Genomic DNA, 17500 nt, shown 5'->3' on the forward strand with positions numbered 1-17500 from the left:
TGTATGTGTGTCACTGTGTGTGTGTGTCACTGTGTGTGTGTGTGTGTGTCACTGTGTGTGTGTGTGTGTCACTGTGTGTGTGTGTCACTGTGTGTGTGTGTGTGTCACTGTGTGTGTGTGTGTCACTGTGTATGTGTGTATGTGTGTGTATGTATGTGTGTGTGTCACTGTGTGTGTGTGTGTGTGTGTCACTGTGTATGTGTGTGTGTCACTGTGTGTGTGTGTGTGTCACTGTGTGTGTGTGTCACTGTGTGTGTGTGTGTCACTGTGTGTGTGTGTGTGTCACTGTGTGTGTGTGTGTCACTGTGTATGTGTGTATGTGTGTGTATGTATGTGTGTGTGTCACTGTGTGTGTGTGTGTGTCACTGTGTATGTGTGTGTGTCACTGTGTGTGTGTGTGTGTCACTGTGTGTGTGTGTCACTGTGTGTGTGTGTGTGTCACTGTGTGTGTGTGTCACTGTGTGTGTGTGTCACTGTGTGTGTGTGTGTCACTGTGTGTGTGTCACTGTGTGTGTGTGTGTCACTGTGTGTGTGTCACTGTGTGTGTGTGTGTCACTGTGTGTGTGTGTGTCACTGTGTGTGTGTCACTGTGTGTGTGTGTGTGTCACTGTGTGTGTGTGTCACTGTGTGTGTGTGTCACTGTGTGTGTGTGTCACTGTGTGTGTGTCACTGTGTGTGTGTGTGTCACTGTGTGTGTGTCACTGTGTGTGTGTGTGTCACTGTGTGTGTGTGTGTCACTGTGTGTGTGTGTGTCACTGTGTGTGTGTGTGTGTCACTGTGTGTGTGTCACTGTGTGTGTGTCACTGTGTGTGTGTGTCACTGTGTGTGTGTGTCACTGTGTGTGTGTGTCACTGTGTGTGTGTGTCACTGTGTGTGTGTCACTGTGTGTGTGTGTCACTGTGTGTGTGTGTCACTGTGTGTGTGTCACTGTGTGTGTGTGTGTCACTGTGTGTGTGTGTCACTGTGTGTGTGTGTCACTGTGTGTGTGTGTCACTGTGTGTGTGTCACTGTGTGTGTGTCACTGTGTGTGTGTGTGTCACTGTGTGTGTGTGTGTCACTGTGTGTGTGTGTGTCACTGTGTGTGTGTCACTGTGTGTGTGTCACTGTGTGTGTGTGTCACTGTGTGTGTGTGTCACTGTGTGTGTGTGTCACTGTGTGTGTGTCACTGTGTGTGTGTCACTGTGTGTGTGTGTCACTGTGTGTGTGTGTCACTGTGTGTGTGTGTCACTGTGTGTGTGTGTGTCACTGTGTGTGTGTCACTGTGTGTGTGTCACTGTGTGTGTGTGTGTGTGTCACTGTGTGTGTGTGTCACTGTGTGTGTGTGTCACTGTGTGTGTGTGTGTCACTGTGTGTGTGTGTCACTGTGTGTGTGTGTGTCACTGTGTGTGTGTCACTGTGTGTGTGTCACTGTGTGTGTGTGTGTGTCACTGTGTGTGTGTGTCACTGTGTGTGTGTGTCACTGTGTGTGTGTGTCACTGTGTGTGTGTCACTGTGTGTGTGTCACTGTGTGTGTGTGTGTGTCACTGTGTGTGTGTGTCACTGTGTGTGTGTGTCACTGTGTGTGTGTGTCACTGTGTGTGTGTGTGTCACTGTGTGTGTGTGTCACTGTGTGTGTGTGTGTCACTGTGTGTGTGTCACTGTGTGTGTGTCACTGTGTGTGTGTCACTGTGTGTGTGTCACTGTGTGTGTGTCACTGTGTGTGTGTGTCACTGTGTGTGTGTGTCACTGTGTGTGTGTCACTGTGTGTGTGTGTCACTGTGTGTGTGTGTCACTGTGTGTGTGTCACTGTGTGTGTCACTGTGTGTGTGTTACTGTGTGTGTGTCACTCTGTGTGTGTGTCACTGTGTGTGTGTGTCACTGTGTGTGTGTCACTGTGTGTGTGTGTCACTGTGTGTGTGTGTCACTGTGTGTGTGTGTCACTGTGTGTGTGTGTCACTGTGTGTCACTGTGTGTGTGTCACTGTGTGTGTGTGTCACTGTGTGTGTGTGTCACTGTGTGTGTGTGTCTGTGTGTGTGTCTATGTGTGTGTATCTCTGTGTATGTGTCTGTGTGTGTGTATCTGTGTGTGTGTATCTGTGTGTATCTGTGTGTGTGTGTCTGTCTGTGTGTGTGTGTGTGTGTCACTGTGTGTGTATCTGTGTGTGTGCGTGAGTCTCTGTGTGTGTGTGTGTGTATCTATCTATGTATCTGAGTGTGTATCTGTGTGTATGTATCTGTGTCTGTGTGTGTGTATCTGTGTGTGTATCTGTGTGTGTGTATCTGTGTCTGTGTGTGTGTGTGTCTGTGTGTGTGTCTGTGTGTGTGTATCTGTGTGTGTATCTGTGTGTCTGTGTGTGTGTGTGTCTGTGTGTATCTGTGTGTCTGTGTGTGTGTGTCTGTGTGTGTCTGTGTGTATCTGTGTGTCTCTGTGTGTGTGTATGTATCTGTGTGTATGCATCTGTGTGTGTATCTGTGTGTCTCTGCTCACAGCTGCGGGCTCTCTTGTTCGAGGCTCCGAGTCAGCAGCAGCCCGTGGCTCAGGAAGTCCTCGCTGAAGACAGCGAGCCGGAATGAGACACGGGGGAGACACGGGGAGACGCGGGGAGATGCGGGGAGACGCGGGGAGACACGGGGAGACACGGGGGGACGCGGGGAGAGAGACACGGGGGGACGCGGGGAGACACGGGGGGAGAGACACGGGGGGAGAGACACGGGGGGAGAGACACGGGGGGAGAGACACGGGAGAGACACACGGGGGGAGAGACACGGGAGGAGAGACACGGGGGGAGAGACACGGGGGGAGAGACACGGGGAGACACGGGGGGGGAGACACGGGGAGACACGGGGGGAGAGACGGGGGGGGACACGGGGAGACACGGGGAGAGACACGGGGGGAGAGACATGGGGGGACACGGGGAGAGAGACACGGGGAGAGACACGGGGAGACGCGGGGAGGGAGACACGGGGGGAGAGACACGGGGGGAGAGACACGGGGAGACACGGGGGGGGAGACACGGGGAGACGCGGGGAGACACGGGGAGACGCGGGGAGACACGGGGAGACGCGGGGAGACGCGGGGAGACACGGGGAGACGCGGGGGGAGAGACACGGGGGGAGACGCGGGGAGACGCGGGGAGACGCGGGGAGACACGGGGAGACGCGGGGGGAGAGACAGGGGGGGAGACGCGGGGAGACGCGGGGGGTGAAACACGGGGAGACACGGGGAGACGCGGGGAGACGCGGGGAGGGAGACACGGGGGGAGAGACACGGGGGGAGAGACACGGGGGGAGAGACACGGGGAGACACGGGGGGGGAGACACGGGGAGACGCGGGGAGACACGGGGAGACGCGGGGAGACGCGGGGAGACGCGGGGAGACGCGGGGAGACGCGGAGAGACGCGGGGAGACACGGGGAGACGCGGGGAGACACGGGGAGACGCGGGGGGAGAGACACGGGGGGAGAGACACGGGGGGAGAGACACGGGGAGACACGGGGGGGGAGACACGGGGGAGACACGGGGAGACGCGGGGAGACGCGGGGAGACACGGGGAGACGCGGGGAGACGCGGGGAGACGCGGGGAGACACGGGGAGACGCGGGGAGACGCGGAGAGACGCGGAGAGACGCGGGGAGACGCGGGGGAGACGCGGGGAGACGCGGGGAGACGCGGGGAGACGCGGGGAGACGCGGGGAGACGCGGGGAGACGCGGGGAGACACGGGGAGACACGGGGCTGTTTGTTTGACTTGTGCCTTTTCTTGCGATGTAGTTGAGAATAAATTAAAACTGAACCCTGTGGGAGCCTCAGTCTGGCTCAGTGAGCCTCAGTGATTAAAACTGAACCCTGTGGGAGCCTCAGTCTGGCTCAGTGAGCCTCAGTGATTAAAACTGAACCCTGTGGGAGCCTCAGTCTGGCTCAGTGAGTCTCAGTGATCAACACTGAACCCTGTGGGAGCCTCAGTCTGGCTCTGTGAGTCTCAGTGATTAAAACTGAACCCTGTGGGAGCCTCAGTCTGGCTCAGTGAGCCTCAGTGATTAACACTGAACCCTGTGGGAGCCTCAGTCTGGCTCAGTGAGTCTCAGTGATCAACACTGAACCCTGTGGGAGCCTCAGTCTGGCTCTGTGAGCCTCGGTGATTGACACTGAACCCTGTGGGAGCCTCAGTCTGGCTCAGTGAGTCTCAGTGATCAACACTGAACCCTGTGGGAGCCTCAGTCTGGCTCTGTGAGCCTCAGTGATTGACACTGAACCCTGTGGGAGCCTCATTCTGGCTCTGTGAGTCTCAGTGATTAACACTGAACCCTGTGGGAGCCTCAGTCTGGCTCTGTGAGCCTCAGTGATCAACACTGAACCCTGTGGGAGCCTCAGTCTGGCTCTGTGAGCCTCAGTGATCAACACTGAACCCTGTGGGAGCCTCAGTCTGGCTCTGTGAGCCTCAGTGATCAACACTGAACCCTGTGGGAGCCCCAGTGACGTCAAACCGCATTTCGTGACGCCACTCAGTTGTCGCCTCTTCGTGACGTCATTCGCGCCCCCTCTGACGTCAACAAAACAAACTACACGCAAAACTTTCACACCCGCAGCTCGTGACGTCATTCATGTCGGGGGGCCCCCCTGGCCAGTGACGTCACTCAAATCAAACACTCGTGACGTCTCCCACGCAAAATTCTCCGTTGCCCGTGACGTCATTCAAGTCAGGCTCAGTGACGTCATTCCATTCAGGCTCCCCATTGCCCGTGACGTCACTCAGAGCGAACTCTGTCCGTGACGTCATTTTGCTACTGTAACCCCTTAGCCCGCCCCCTCCTCGTGACGCGCCGCGCCGGTTGGAGGTCGTGACCCCCGTGACGTCACGGCGCCGTGGCTGATCGCCCGCCTGAAGGTTACACGTGGTGAGTGGTGGGTGAGCGGTGGGTGAGTGGTGAGGTGAGTGGGTGAGTGAGTGAGTGAGTGGGTGAGTGGTGAGTGAGGGGTGAGTGAGTGAGTGGGTGAGTGAGTGGGTGAGTGGTGAGTGAGGGGTGAGTGGGTGAGTGAGTGAGTGGGTGAGTGAGTGGGTGAGTGAGTGAGTGGGTGAGTGGGTGAGTGGGGGGTGAGTGAGTGATTGGGTGAGTGGGTGAGTGGGTGAGTGAGTGAGTGAGTGGGTGAGTGGGTGAGTGAGTGGGTTAGTGAGTGGGTGAGTGAGTGGTGAGTGGGTGAGTGAGTGGGTGAGTGAGCGGTGGGTGAGTGGTGAGGTGAGTGGGTGAGTGAGTGGGTGAGTGAGTGAGTGGTGAGGTGAGTGAGTGAGTGGGTGAGTAGGTGAGTGGGTGAGTGAGTGAGTGGGTGAGTGAGGGGTGAGTGAGTGATTGGGTGAGTGGGTGAGTGGGTGAGTGAGTGAGTGAGTGGGTGAGTGGGTGAGTGAGTGGGTTAGTGAGTGGGTGAGTGAGTGGTGAGTGGGTGAGTGGGTGAGTGAGTGGGTGAGTGAGTGAGTGGTGAGGTGAGTGAGTGGTGAGTGGGTGAGTGAGTGGGTGAGTGAGTGGGTGAGTGAGTGGGTGGGTGAGTGGGTGAGTGGTGAGGTGAGTGAGTGGTGAGTGGGTGAGTGAGTGGGTGAGTGAGCGGTGGGGGAGTGGTGAGTGAGGGGTGAGTGGTGAGTGGGTGAGTGGTGAGTGAGGGGTGAGTGAGTGAGTGGGTGAGTGAGTGAGTGGGTGAGTGAGTGGGTGAGTGGTGAGTGAGGGGTGAGGTAAGTTAGTGGGTGAGTGGGTGAGTGAGTGGGTGGGCCAGTGGGTGAGTGAGTGGGTGAGTGGTGAGTGGGTGAGTGGGTGGGTGAGTGGGTGAGTGGATGAGTGAGTGAGTGGGTGAGTGAGTGAGTGAGTGGGTGAGTGAGTGGGTGAGTGGGTGAGGGGTGAGTGAGGGGTGAGTGGGTGGGTGAGTGGGTTAGTGGGTGGGTGAGTGGGTGAGTGGGTGAGTGGGTGGGTGAGTGGTGAGTGAGGGGTGAGGGGTGAGTGGTGAGTGAGTGTGTGACTGAGTGAGTGTGTGACTGAGTGAGTGTGTGACTGAGTGAGTCTGTGAGTGAGTGAGTGGGTGAGTGAGTGGGTGAGTGGGTGGGCCAGTGGGTGAGTAAGTGGGTGAGTGGTGAGTGGGTGAGTGGGTGGGTGAGTGGGTGAGTGAGTGAGTGGGTGAGTTAGTGGGTGAGTGAGTGGGTCAGTGGGTGAGTGGGTGAGTGGGTGGGTGAGTGGTAAGTGAGGGGTGAGTGGTGAGTGAGTGTGTGACTGAGTGAGTGTGTGACTGAGTGAGTGTGTGACTGAGTGAGTGTGTGACTGAGTGAGTCTGTGAGTGAGTGAGTGGGTGGGCCAGTGGGTGAGTAAGTGGGTGAGTGGTGAGTGGGTGAGTGGGTGGGTGAGTGGGTGAGTGAGTGAGTGGGTGAGTTAGTGTGTGAGTGAGTGGGTCAGTGGGTGAGTGGGTGAGTGGGTGGGTGAGTGGTAAGTGAGGGGTGAGTGGTGAGTGAGTGTGTGACTGAGTGAGTGTGTGACTGAGTGAGTGTGTGACTGAGTGAGTCTGTGAGTGAGTGAGTGAGTGGGTGAGTTAGTGAGTGAGTGGGTGAGTGGGTGGGTGAGTGGGTGAGTGAGTGAGTGGGTGAGTTAGTGGGTGAGTGAGTGGGTCAGTGGGTGAGGGGTGAGTGAGGGGTGAGTGAGTGAGTGGGTGAGTGGTGAGGTGGGTGAGTGGTGAGTGGGTGAGTGAGTGGGTGAGTGGGTGAGTGAGTGGGTGAGTGGGTGAGTGAGTGAGTGGGTGAGTGGGTGAGTGGGTGAGTGGTGAGTGAGGGGTGAGTGGTGAGTGAGTGTGTGACTGAGTGAGTGTGTGACTGAGTGAGTCTGTGAGTGAGTGAGTCTGTGAGTGAGTGAGCGAGTGAGCGAGTGAGTGGGTGAGTGAGTGAGTGGGTGAGTGGGTGGGCCAGTGGGTGAGTGAGTGGGTGAGTGGTGAGTGGGTGAGTGGGTGGGTGAGTGGGTGAGTGGGTGAGTGAGTGAGTGAGTGAGTGGGTGAGTGAGTGAGTGGGTGAGTGGTGAGGTGGGTGAGGGGTGAGTGGGTGGGTGAGTGGGTGAGTGGATGAGTGGGTGGGTGAGTGGGTGAGTGGGTGAGTGAGTGAGTGGGTGAGTGGGTGAGTGGGTGAGTGGTGAGTGAGGGGTGAGTGGTGAGTGAGTGTGTGACTGAGTGAGTGTGTGACTGAGTGAGTGTGTGACTGAGTGAGTCTGTGAGTGAGTGAGTCTGTGAGTGAGTGAGCGAGTGAGTGGGTGAGTGGGTGGGCCAGTGGGTGAGTAAGTGGGTGAGTGGTGAGTGGGTGAGTGGGTGGGTGAGTGGGTGAGTGAGTGAGTGGGTGAGTTAGTGGGTGAGTGAGTGAGTGGGTCAGTGGGTGAGGGGTGAGTGAGGGGTGAGTGGGTGAGTGAGTGGGTGAGTGGGTGGGTGAGTGAGTGAGTGGGTGAGTGAGTGGGTGAGTGAGTGAGTGGGTGAGTGGTGAGGTGAGTGAGTGGTGAGTGGGTGAGTGAGTGGGTGAGTGGGTGAGTGAGTGGGTGAGTGAGTGGGTGAGTGGGTGAGTAGGAGAGTGGGTGAGTGAGTGAGTGGGTGAGTGGGTGAGTGAGTGAGTGAGTGGGTGAGTGGGTGAGGGGTGAGTGGTGAGTGAGTGTGTGACTGAGTGAGTGTGTGACTGAGTGAGTGTGTGAGTGAGTGAGTCTGTGAGTGAGTGAGCAAGTGAGCGAGTGAGTGTGTGAGTGGGTGAGTGAGTGAGTGGGTGAGTGGGTGGGCCAGTCGGTGAGTGAGTGGGTGAGTGGTGAGTGGGTGAGTGGGTGGGTGAGTGGGTGAGTGGGTGAGTGAGGGGTGAGTGAGTGAGTGGGTGAGTGGTGAGGTGGGTGAGTGGTGAGTGGTGAGTGGGTGAGTGAGTGGGTGAGTGGGTGAGTGAGTGGGTGAGTGAGTGGGTGAGTGTGTGAGTGGGTGGGTGAGTGAGTGGGTGAGTGGGTGGGCCAGTGGGTGAGTAAGTGGGTGAGTGGTGAGTGGGTGAGTGGGTGGGTGAGTGGGTGAGTGAGTGAGTGGGTGAGTTAGTGGGTGAGTGAGTGGGTCAGTGGGTGAGTGGGTGAGTGGGTGGGTGAGTGGTAAGTGAGGGGTGAGTGGTGAGTGAGTGTGTGACTGAGTGAGTGTGTGACTGAGTGAGTGTGTGACTGAGTGAGTGTGTGACTGAGTGAGTCTGTGAGTGAGTGAGTGGGTGGGCCAGTGGGTGAGTAAGTGGGTGAGTGGTGAGTGGGTGAGTGGGTGGGTGAGTGGGTGAGTGAGTGAGTGGGTGAGTTAGTGTGTGAGTGAGTGGGTCAGTGGGTGAGTGGGTGAGTGGGTGGGTGAGTGGTAAGTGAGGGGTGAGTGGTGAGTGAGTGTGTGACTGAGTGAGTGTGTGACTGAGTGAGTGTGTGACTGAGTGAGTCTGTGAGTGAGTGAGTGAGTGGGTGAGTTAGTGAGTGAGTGGGTGAGTGGGTGGGTGAGTGGGTGAGTGAGTGAGTGGGTGAGTTAGTGGGTGAGTGAGTGGGTCAGTGGGTGAGGGGTGAGTGAGGGGTGAGTGAGTGAGTGGGTGAGTGGTGAGGTGGGTGAGTGGTGAGTGGGTGAGTGAGTGGGTGAGTGGGTGAGTGAGTGGGTGAGTGGGTGAGTGAGTGAGTGGGTGAGTGGGTGAGTGGGTGAGTGAGGGGTGAGTGGTGAGTGAGTGTGTGACTGAGTGAGTGTGTGACTGAGTGAGTCTGTGAGTGAGTGAGTCTGTGAGTGAGTGAGCGAGTGAGCGAGTGAGTGGGTGAGTGAGTGAGTGGGTGAGTGGGTGGGCCAGTGGGTGAGTGAGTGGGTGAGTGGTGAGTGGGTGAGTGGGTGGGTGAGTGGGTGAGTGGGTGAGTGAGTGAGTGAGTGAGTGGGTGAGTGAGTGAGTGGGTGAGTGGTGAGGTGGGTGAGGGGTGAGTGGGTGGGTGAGTGGGTGAGTGGATGAGTGGGTGGGTGAGTGGGTGAGTGGGTGAGTGAGTGAGTGGGTGAGTGGGTGAGTGGGTGAGTGGTGAGTGAGGGGTGAGTGGTGAGTGAGTGTGTGACTGAGTGAGTGTGTGACTGAGTGAGTGTGTGACTGAGTGAGTCTGTGAGTGAGTGAGTCTGTGAGTGAGTGAGCGAGTGAGTGGGTGAGTGGGTGGGCCAGTGGGTGAGTAAGTGGGTGAGTGGTGAGTGGGTGAGTGGGTGGGTGAGTGGGTGAGTGAGTGAGTGGGTGAGTTAGTGGGTGAGTGAGTGAGTGGGTCAGTGGGTGAGGGGTGAGTGAGGGGTGAGTGGGTGAGTGAGTGGGTGAGTGGGTGGGTGAGTGAGTGAGTGGGTGAGTGAGTGGGTGAGTGAGTGAGTGGGTGAGTGGTGAGGTGAGTGAGTGGTGAGTGGGTGAGTGAGTGGGTGAGTGGGTGAGTGAGTGGGTGAGTGAGTGGGTGAGTGGGTGAGTAGGAGAGTGGGTGAGTGAGTGAGTGGGTGAGTGGGTGAGTGAGTGAGTGAGTGGGTGAGTGGGTGAGGGGTGAGTGGTGAGTGAGTGTGTGACTGAGTGAGTGTGTGACTGAGTGAGTGTGTGAGTGAGTGAGTCTGTGAGTGAGTGAGCAAGTGAGCGAGTGAGTGTGTGAGTGGGTGAGTGAGTGAGTGGGTGAGTGGGTGGGCCAGTCGGTGAGTGAGTGGGTGAGTGGTGAGTGGGTGAGTGGGTGGGTGAGTGGGTGAGTGGGTGAGTGAGGGGTGAGTGAGTGAGTGGGTGAGTGGTGAGGTGGGTGAGTGGTGAGTGGTGAGTGGGTGAGTGAGTGGGTGAGTGGGTGAGTGAGTGGGTGAGTGAGTGGGTGAGTGGGTGAGTGAGTGAGTGGGTGAGTGGTGAGTGGGTGAGTGGGTGAGTGGTGAGTGAGGGGTGAGTGGTGAGTGAGTGTGTGACTGAGTGAGTGTGTGACTGAGTGAGTGTGTGACTGAGTGAGTCTGTGAGTGAGTGAGTCTGTGAGTGAGTGAGCGAGTGAGCGAGTGAGTGTGTGAGTGGGTGAGTGAGTGAGTGGGTGAGTGGGTGGGCCAGTGGGTGAGTGAGTGGGTGAGTGGTGAGTGGGTGAGTGGGTGGGTGAGTGGGTGAGTGGGTGAGTGAGTGGGTGAGTGAGTGAGTGGGTGAGTGAGTGGGTGAGTGGGTGAGGGGTGAGTGGGTGGGTGAGTGGGTGAGTGGATGAGTGGGTGGGTGAGTGGGTGAGTGGGTGAGTGAGGGGTGAGTGGTGAGTGAGTGTGTGACTGAGTGAGGAGTGTGTGACTGAGTGAGTGTGTGACTGAGTGAGTGTGTGACTGAGTGAGTGTGTGACTGAGTGAGTCTGTGAGTGAGTGAGTGAGTGGGTGAGTGAGTGGGTGAGTGGGTGGGCCAGTGGGTGAGTAAGTGGGTGAGTGGTGAGTGGGTGGGTGAGTGGGTGAGTGAGTGAGTGGGTGAGTTAGTGGGTGAGTGAGTGAGTGGGTCAGTGGGTGAGGGGTGAGTGAGGGGTGAGTGGGTGAGTGAGTGGGTGAGTGGGTGGGTGAGTGAGTGAGTGGGTGAGTGAGTGGGTGAGTGAGTGAGTGGGTGAGTGGTGAGGTGAGTGAGTGGTGAGTGGGTGGGTGAGTGAGTGAGTGGGTGAGTGGTGAGGTGAGTGAGTGGTGAGTGGGTGAGTGAGTGGGCGAGTGGGTGAGTGAGTGGGTGAGTGAGTGGGTGAGTGGGTGAGTAGGTGAGTGGGTGAGTGAGTGAGTGGGTGAGTGGGTGAGTGAGTGAGTGAGTGGGTGAGGGGTGAGTGGTGAGTGAGTGTGTGACTGAGTGAGTGTGTGACTGAGTGAGTGTGTGAGTGAGTGAGTCTGTGAGTGAGTGAGCAAGTGAGCGAGTGAGTGTGTGAGTGGGTGAGTGAGTGAGTGGGTGAGTGGGTGGGCCAGTCGGTGAGTGAGTGGGTGAGTGGTGAGTGGGTGAGTGGGTGGGTGAGTGGGCGAGTGGGTGAGTGAGTGGGTGAGTGAGTGATTGAGTGGGTGAGTGGGTGGGCCAGTGGGTGAGTGAGTGGGTGAGTGGTGAGTGGGTGAGTGAGTGAGTGAGTGGGTGAGTGGGTGGGCCAGTGGGTGAGTGGGTGGGCCAGTGGGTGAGTGAGTGGGTGGGTGAGTGAGTGAGTGGGTGAGTGAGTGAGTGGGTGAGTGAGTGGGTGAGTGAGTTGGTGAGTGGGTGAGGGGTGAGTGAGTGGGTGAGTGAGCGGGTGAGTGAGCGGGTGAGTGAGTGAGTGGGTGGTGAGTGAGGAGTGAGTGAATGGGTGAGTGAGTGGGTGAGTGAGTGAGTGGGTGGTGAGTGGGTGAGTGAGTGAGGGGTGAGTGAGGGGTGAGTGAGTGGGTGAGTGGGCGGGTGAGTGAGTGGGTGGTGAGTGAGGGGTGAGTGAGTGGGTGAGTGAGCGGGTGAGTGAGGGGTGAGTGGGTGAGTGAGTGGGTTGGTGAGTGGGTGAGTGGGTGAGTGAGTGGGTGAGTGAGTGGGTGGGTGAGTGAGTGGGTGAGTGAGTGAGTGAGTGGGTGAGTGAGTGGGTGAGTGAGTGAGTGGGTGAGTGAGTGGGTGAGTGGGTGAGTGAGTGAGTGGGTGAGGTGGTGAGTGAGTGAGTGGTGACGTGAGTGAGTGGGTGAGTGAGTGAGTGGGTGAGTGAGTTGGTGAGTGAGTGGGTGGGTGAGTGAGGGGTGAGTGAGTGGGTGGGTGGGTGGGTGAGTGAGTGAGTGAGTGGGTGGGTGAGTGGGTGAGTGAGTGGGTGAGTGGGTGAGTGAGTGGGTGAGTGAGTGGGTGAGTGAGTGGGTGAGTGTGTGAGTCTGTGAGTGAGTGAGCAAGTGAGCGAGTGAGTGTGTGAGTGGGTGAGTGAGTGAGTGGGTGAGTGGGTGGGCCAGTCGGTGAGTGAGTGGGTGAGTGGTGAGTGGGTGAGTGGGTGGGTGAGTGGGTGAGTGGGTGAGTGAGTGGGTGAGTGGGTGAGTGAGTGATTGAGTGGGTGTGTGGGTGAGGGGTGAGTGAGGGGTGAGTGGGTGAGGGGTGAGTGAGGGGTGAGTGGGTGAGTGGGTGGGTGAGTGGGTGAGTGGGTGGGTGAGTGGGTGAGTGGGTGAGTGAGTGATTGAGTGGGTGAGTGGGTGGGCCAGTGGGTGAGTGAGTGGGTGAGTGGTGAGTGGGTGAGTGAGTGAGTGGGTGAGTGAGGGGTGAGTGAGTGGGTGAGTGGGCGGGTGAGTGAGTGGGTGGTGAGTGAGGGGTGAGTGAGTGGGTGAGTGAGCGGGTGAGTGAGTGAGGGGTGAGTGGGTGAGTGAGTGGGTTGGTGAGTGGGTGAGTGGGTGAGTGAGTGGGTGAGTGAGTGGGTGGGTGAGTGAGTGGGTGAGTGAGTGAGTGAGTGGGTGAGTGAGTGGGTGAGTGAGTGAGTGGGTGAGTGAGTGGGTGAGTGGGTGAGTGAGTGAGTGGGTGAGGTGGTGAGTGAGTGAGTGGTGAGGTGAGTGAGTGGGTGAGAGTGAGTGGGTGAGTGAGTTGGTGAGTGAGTGGGTGGGTGAGTGAGGGGTGAGTGAGTGGGTGGGTGGGTGGGTGAGTGAGTGAGTGGGTGGGTGAGTGGGTGAGTGAGTGGGTGAGTGGGTGAGTGAGTGGGTGAGTGAGTGGGTGAGTGTGTGAGTCTGTGAGTGAGTGAGCAAGTGAGCGAGTGAGTGTGTGAGTGGGTGAGTGAGTGAGTGGGTGAGTGGGTGGGCCAGTCGGTGAGTGAGTGGGTGAGTGGTGAGTGGGTGAGTGGGTGGGTGAGTGGGTGAGTGGGTGAGTGAGTGGGTGAGTGAGTGATTGAGTGGGTGAGTGGGTGAGGGGTGAGTGAGGGGTGAGTGGGTGAGTGGGTGGGTGAGTGGGTGAGTGGGTGGGTGAGTGGGTGAGTGGGTGAGTGAGTGATTGAGTGGGTGAGTGGGTGGGCCAGTGGGTGAGTGAGTGGGTGAGTGGTGAGTGGGTGAGTGAGTGAGTGGGTGAGTGGGTGGGCCAGTGGGTGAGTGGGTGGGCCAGTGGGTGAGTGAGTGGGTGAGTCGGTGAGTGAGTGAGTGGGTGAGTGAGTGAGTGGGTGAGTGAGTGGGTGAGTGAGTTGGTGAGTGGGTGAGGGGTGAGTGAGTGGGTGAGTGAGCGGGTGAGTGAGTGGGTGGTGAGTGAGGAGTGAGTGAGTGGGTGAGTGAGTGGGTGAGTGAGTGAGTGGGTGGTGAGTGGGTGAGTGAGTGAGGGGTGAGTGAGGGGTGAGTGAGTGGGTGAGTGAGCGGGTGAGTGAGTGGGTGGTGAGTGAGGGGTGAGTGAGTGGGTGAGTGAGCGGGTGAGTGAGTGAGGGGTGAGTGGGTGAGTGAGTGGGTTGGTGAGTGGGTGATTGGGTGAGTGAGTGGGTGAGTGAGTGGGTGGGTGAGTGAGTGGGTGAGTGAGTGAGTGAGTGAGTGAGTGGGTGAGTGGGTGATTGAGTGGGTGAGTGGGTGAGTGAGTGAGTGAGTGGGTGAGGTGGTGAGTGAGTGAGTGGTGAGGTGAGTGAGTGGGTGAGTGAGTGAGTGGGTGAGTGAGTTGGTGAGTGAGTGGGTGGGTGAGTGAGGGGTGAGTGAGTGGGTGGGTGGGTGGGTGAGTGAGTGAGTGGGTGGGTGAGTGGGTGGGTGGGTGAGTGGGTGAGTGAGTGGGTGAGTGGGTGAGTGAGTGGGTGAGTGAGTGGGTGAGTGTGTGAGTGAGTGTGTGAGTGAGTGGGTGAGTTAGTGGGTGGGTGGGTGAGTGAGTGAGTGAGTGGGTGAGTGAGTGAGTGGGTGAGTGAGTGAGTGGGTGAGTGAGTGGGTGAGTGAGTGCGTGAGTGGGTGGGTGAATGAGTGAGTGAGTGGGTGAGTGAGTGAGTGGGTGAGTGAGTGGGTGAGTGAGTGGGTGAGTGAGTGAGTGGGTGAGTGAGTGAGTGGGTGAGTGAGTGGGTGAGTGAGTGCGTGAGTGGGTGGGTGAATGAGTGAGTGAGTGGGTGAGTGAGTGAGTGGGTGAGTGAGTGGGTGAGTGAGTGGGTGAGTGAGTGGGTGAGTGGGTGGGTGAGTGGGTGCTCATTCAGACGCTGTCTTTCCGACAGACCTGTTCTTCTGAACACCATCAAGCTTGGCAGCGTATATTTAAGTATATATTTAAGTATATACGCCACCAAGCGTGGTGGTGCTCATTCAGACGCTGCCTTTCCGACAGTCCTGTTCTTCTGAACACCACCAAGCTTGGCAGCGTATATTTAAGTATATATTTAAGTATATATACGCTGCCAAGCGTGGTGGTGCTCATTCAGACGCTGCCTTTCCGACAGACCTGTTCTTCTGAACACCACCAAGCTTGGCAGCGTATATTTAAGTATATATTTAAGTATATACGCCGCCAAGCTTGGTGGTGCTCATTCAGACGCTGTCTTTCCGACAGACCTGTTCTTCTGAACACCACCAAGCTTGGCAGCGTATATTTAAGTATATACTTAAGTATATACGCCGCCAAGCTTGGTGGTGCTCATTCAGACGCTGTCTTTCCGACAGACCTGTTCTTCTGAACACCACCAAGCTTGGCAGCGTATATTTAAGTATATATTTAAGTATATACGCCGCCAAGCTTGGTGGTGCTCATTCAGACGCTGCCTTTCCGACAGACCTGTTCTTCTGAACACCACCAAGCTTGGCAGCGTATATTTAAGTATATATTTAAGTATATACGCCGCCAAGCTTGGTGGTGCTCATTCAGACGCTGCCTTTCCGACAGACCTGTTCTTCTGAACACCACCAAGCTTGGCAGCGTATATTTAAGTATATATTTAAGTATATACGCTGCCAAGCTTGGTGGTGGTCATTCAGACGCTGCCTTTCCGACAGACCTGTTCTTCTGAACACCACCAAGCTTGGCAGCGTATATTTAAGTATATATTTAAGTATATACGCTGCCAAGCATGGTGGTGCTCATTCAGACGCTGCCTTTCCGACAGACCTGTTCTTCTGAACACCACCAAGCTTGGCAGCGTATATTTAAGTATATATTTAAGTATATACGCCGCCAAGCTTGGTGGTGCTCATTCAGACGCTGCCTTTCCGACAGACCTGTTCTTCTGAACACCACCAAGCTTGGCAGCGTATATTTAAGTATATATTTAAGTATATACGCCGCCAAGCTTGGTGGTGCTCATTCAGACGCTGTCTTTCCGACAGACCAGTTCTTCACCTGAGGACGGCTGCTTGCGTTGTGGCCGAAACGTCGTGAGAATTATTTTCTGAAGTTTTATTTTTATTATTTTATTATTTCCCTTCTACGTGATGACTTTAAGAACCAAGAAGATGAATATTGTCGTTGTTTTTTTATCCGTGTAATTTTTTTTATTAATTCTGAGTTCCAGATTCACGGTTTCCAATCTACGCCCACTCCCCCTCCCGCTCAGGAACATGATGCCATTGGCTAACGACCAGGAGGGCGTGGCTAACGACCAGGTGGGCGTGGCCACGGAGCCGGTGGGCGTGGCCACGGACCCTGTGGGCGTGGCCACGAACCAGGTGGGCGTGGCCACTGACCCGGTGGGCGAGGCCACAGACGAGGTGGGCGTGGCTAACGGAGACGTGGGCGTGGCCACGGACCCAGTGGGCGTGGCCACAACCCAGGTGGGCGTGGCCACGGACCCGGTGGGCGTGGCCACGGGTCATGTGGGCGTGTCCACGGGCCAGATGGGCGTGGCCAGATCCAAAGGGGGCGTGGTCAACGCAGAGGGAGCGTCCCGTAGCGGTGAGGGTGGTGAGGGTGGTGAGGGTGGTGAGGGGGAGGGTGGTGAGGGTGGTGAGGGTGGTGAGGGTGGTGAGGAATTGGTGGTCATCCAGGAGACGGGCTTCAACGTGAACGTGCGAGCGCCCGGCATGGAGACGTTTCAAGTGCAGGTGAAGTTCACGGCACAGACGCCCTACACCCTGTCTCTCTCCACCTTGTCTCCTTGTCTCTGTGTGTCTCTCTCCACGTGTCTCTCTCCACGTGTCTCCACCTTGTCTCCACCCTGTCTCCACGTGTCTCTCTCCGTGTCTCTCACCGTGTCTCCCCGTGTCTCTCTCTCTCACCGTGTATCTCTCACCGTGTCTCTCTCACCGTGTCTCTCTCCCCGTGTCTCTCTCTCCGTGTCTCTCTCCCTGTGTCTCTCCCCGTGTCTCTCTCCCCGTGTCTCTCTCTCCGTGTCTCTCTCCCCGTGTCTCTCCGTGTCTCTCTCACCGTATCTCTCTCTCTCCGTGTCTCTCTCTCCCCGTGTCTCTCTCTCCGTGTCTCTCTCTCCCCGTGTCTCTCTCTCCGTGTCTCTCTCCCCGTGTCTCTCCGTGTCTCTCTCTCCGTGTCTCTCTCTCTCCGTGTCTCTCTCTCCCCGTGTCTCTCTCTCCGTGTCTCTCTCTCCCCGTGTCTCTCTCTCCGTGTCTCTCTCCCTGTGTCTCTCCCCCTGTCTCTCTCCCCGTGTCTCTCTCTCCGTGTCTCTCTCCCCGTGTCTCTCCGTGTCTCTCTCACCGTATCTCTCTCTCTCCGTGTCTCTCTCTCCGTGTCTCTCTCTCCCCGTGTCTCTCTCTCTCCCCCCGTGTCTCTCTCCTCGTCTCCCCGTGTCTTTCTCCGCCCGTGTCTCTCTCCCCGTCTCCCCGTGTCTCTCTCTCTCACCCCGTGTCTCCGCCCCAGGTGTGCTCGCAGGAGTTGGTGCAGGAGCTGCTGCAGCTGCTGATGGAGCGTGCCGACTGCTGCCACCGTGTCTCTCTCCCTGTCTCTCTCCCCGTGTCTCCGTGTCTCTCTCCCCGTGTCTCACCGTGTCTCACCCCGTGTCTCCGTGTCTCTCACCGTGTCTCTCTCTCTCTCTCACCTCGTATCTCTCCCCGTGTCTCTCTCACCGTGTCTCCCCGTGTCTCTTTCTTCGTGTCTCTCACTGTGTCTCTCTCTCTCCCCGTGTCTCTCTCACCGTGTCTCCCCGTGTCTCTTTCTTCGTGTCTCTCACTGTGTCTCTCTCTCTCCCCGTGTCTCTCTCACCGTGTCTCCCCGTGTCTCTTTCTTCGTGTCTCTCCCCGTGTCTCTCTCACCGTGTCTCCCCGTGTCTCTTTCTCCGTGTCTCTCTCACCGTATCTCTCTCTCCCCGTGTCCCCGTGTCTCACCGTGTCTCACCCCGTGTCTCCGTGTCTCACCCCGTGTCCCCGTGTCTCACCGTGTCTCCCTCCCCGTGTCTCCGTGTCTCTGCCCCAGGTGTGCCCGCAGGAGCTGGTGCAGGAGGTGGTGCAGCTGCTGATGGAGCGTGCCGACTGCTGCCACCGTGTCTCTCTCCCTGTCTCTCTCCCCGTGTCTCCGTGTCTCTCTCCCCGTGTCTCTCTCTCCCCCCGTGTCTCCGCCCCAGGTGTGCCCGCAGGAGTTGGTGCAGGAGCTGCTGCAGCTGCTGATGGAGCGTGCCGACTGCTGCCACCGTGTCTCTCTCCCTGTCTCTCTCCCCGTGTCTCCGTGTCTCTCTCCCCGTGTCTCTCTCTCACCCCGTGTCTCCGCCCCAGGTGTGCCCGCAGGAG

General features: G+C 57.5%; 2 protein-coding genes across 3 annotated transcripts in view; both read left to right on the forward strand.

Annotated features, from left to right (window-relative positions):
* The window catches only part of RAD9A (RAD9 checkpoint clamp component A), a 45720-nt gene extending 43093 nt beyond the window's left edge, over positions 1-2627 (forward strand). For both annotated transcript variants that reach the window (XM_078885630.1, XM_078885631.1), the window contains exon 12: positions 2470-2627. In XM_078885630.1, coding sequence (XP_078741756.1) covers positions 2470-2553 — 84 coding nt within the window. In that variant the 3' untranslated portion in view covers positions 2554-2627. The remainder of the gene's footprint in view (positions 1-2469) is intronic.
* Positions 2628-4814: 2187 nt separating this feature from the next.
* Positions 4815-17500, forward strand: part of LOC144955396 (clustered mitochondria protein homolog) — a gene marked incomplete at its 3' end in the record, with an annotated part of 34692 nt that continues 22006 nt past the window's right edge. The window contains 2 exon segments of the mRNA XM_078885629.1: positions 4815-4872; positions 15385-15871. Of these exon segments, the coding sequence (XP_078741755.1) occupies positions 15389-15871 (483 nt within the window).

This window comes from Lampetra fluviatilis, unplaced genomic scaffold, assembly GCF_964198595.1.
Source record: "Lampetra fluviatilis unplaced genomic scaffold, kcLamFluv1.1 SCAFFOLD_308, whole genome shotgun sequence".
Classification (NCBI taxonomy): Eukaryota; Metazoa; Chordata; class Hyperoartia; order Petromyzontiformes; family Petromyzontidae; genus Lampetra; species Lampetra fluviatilis.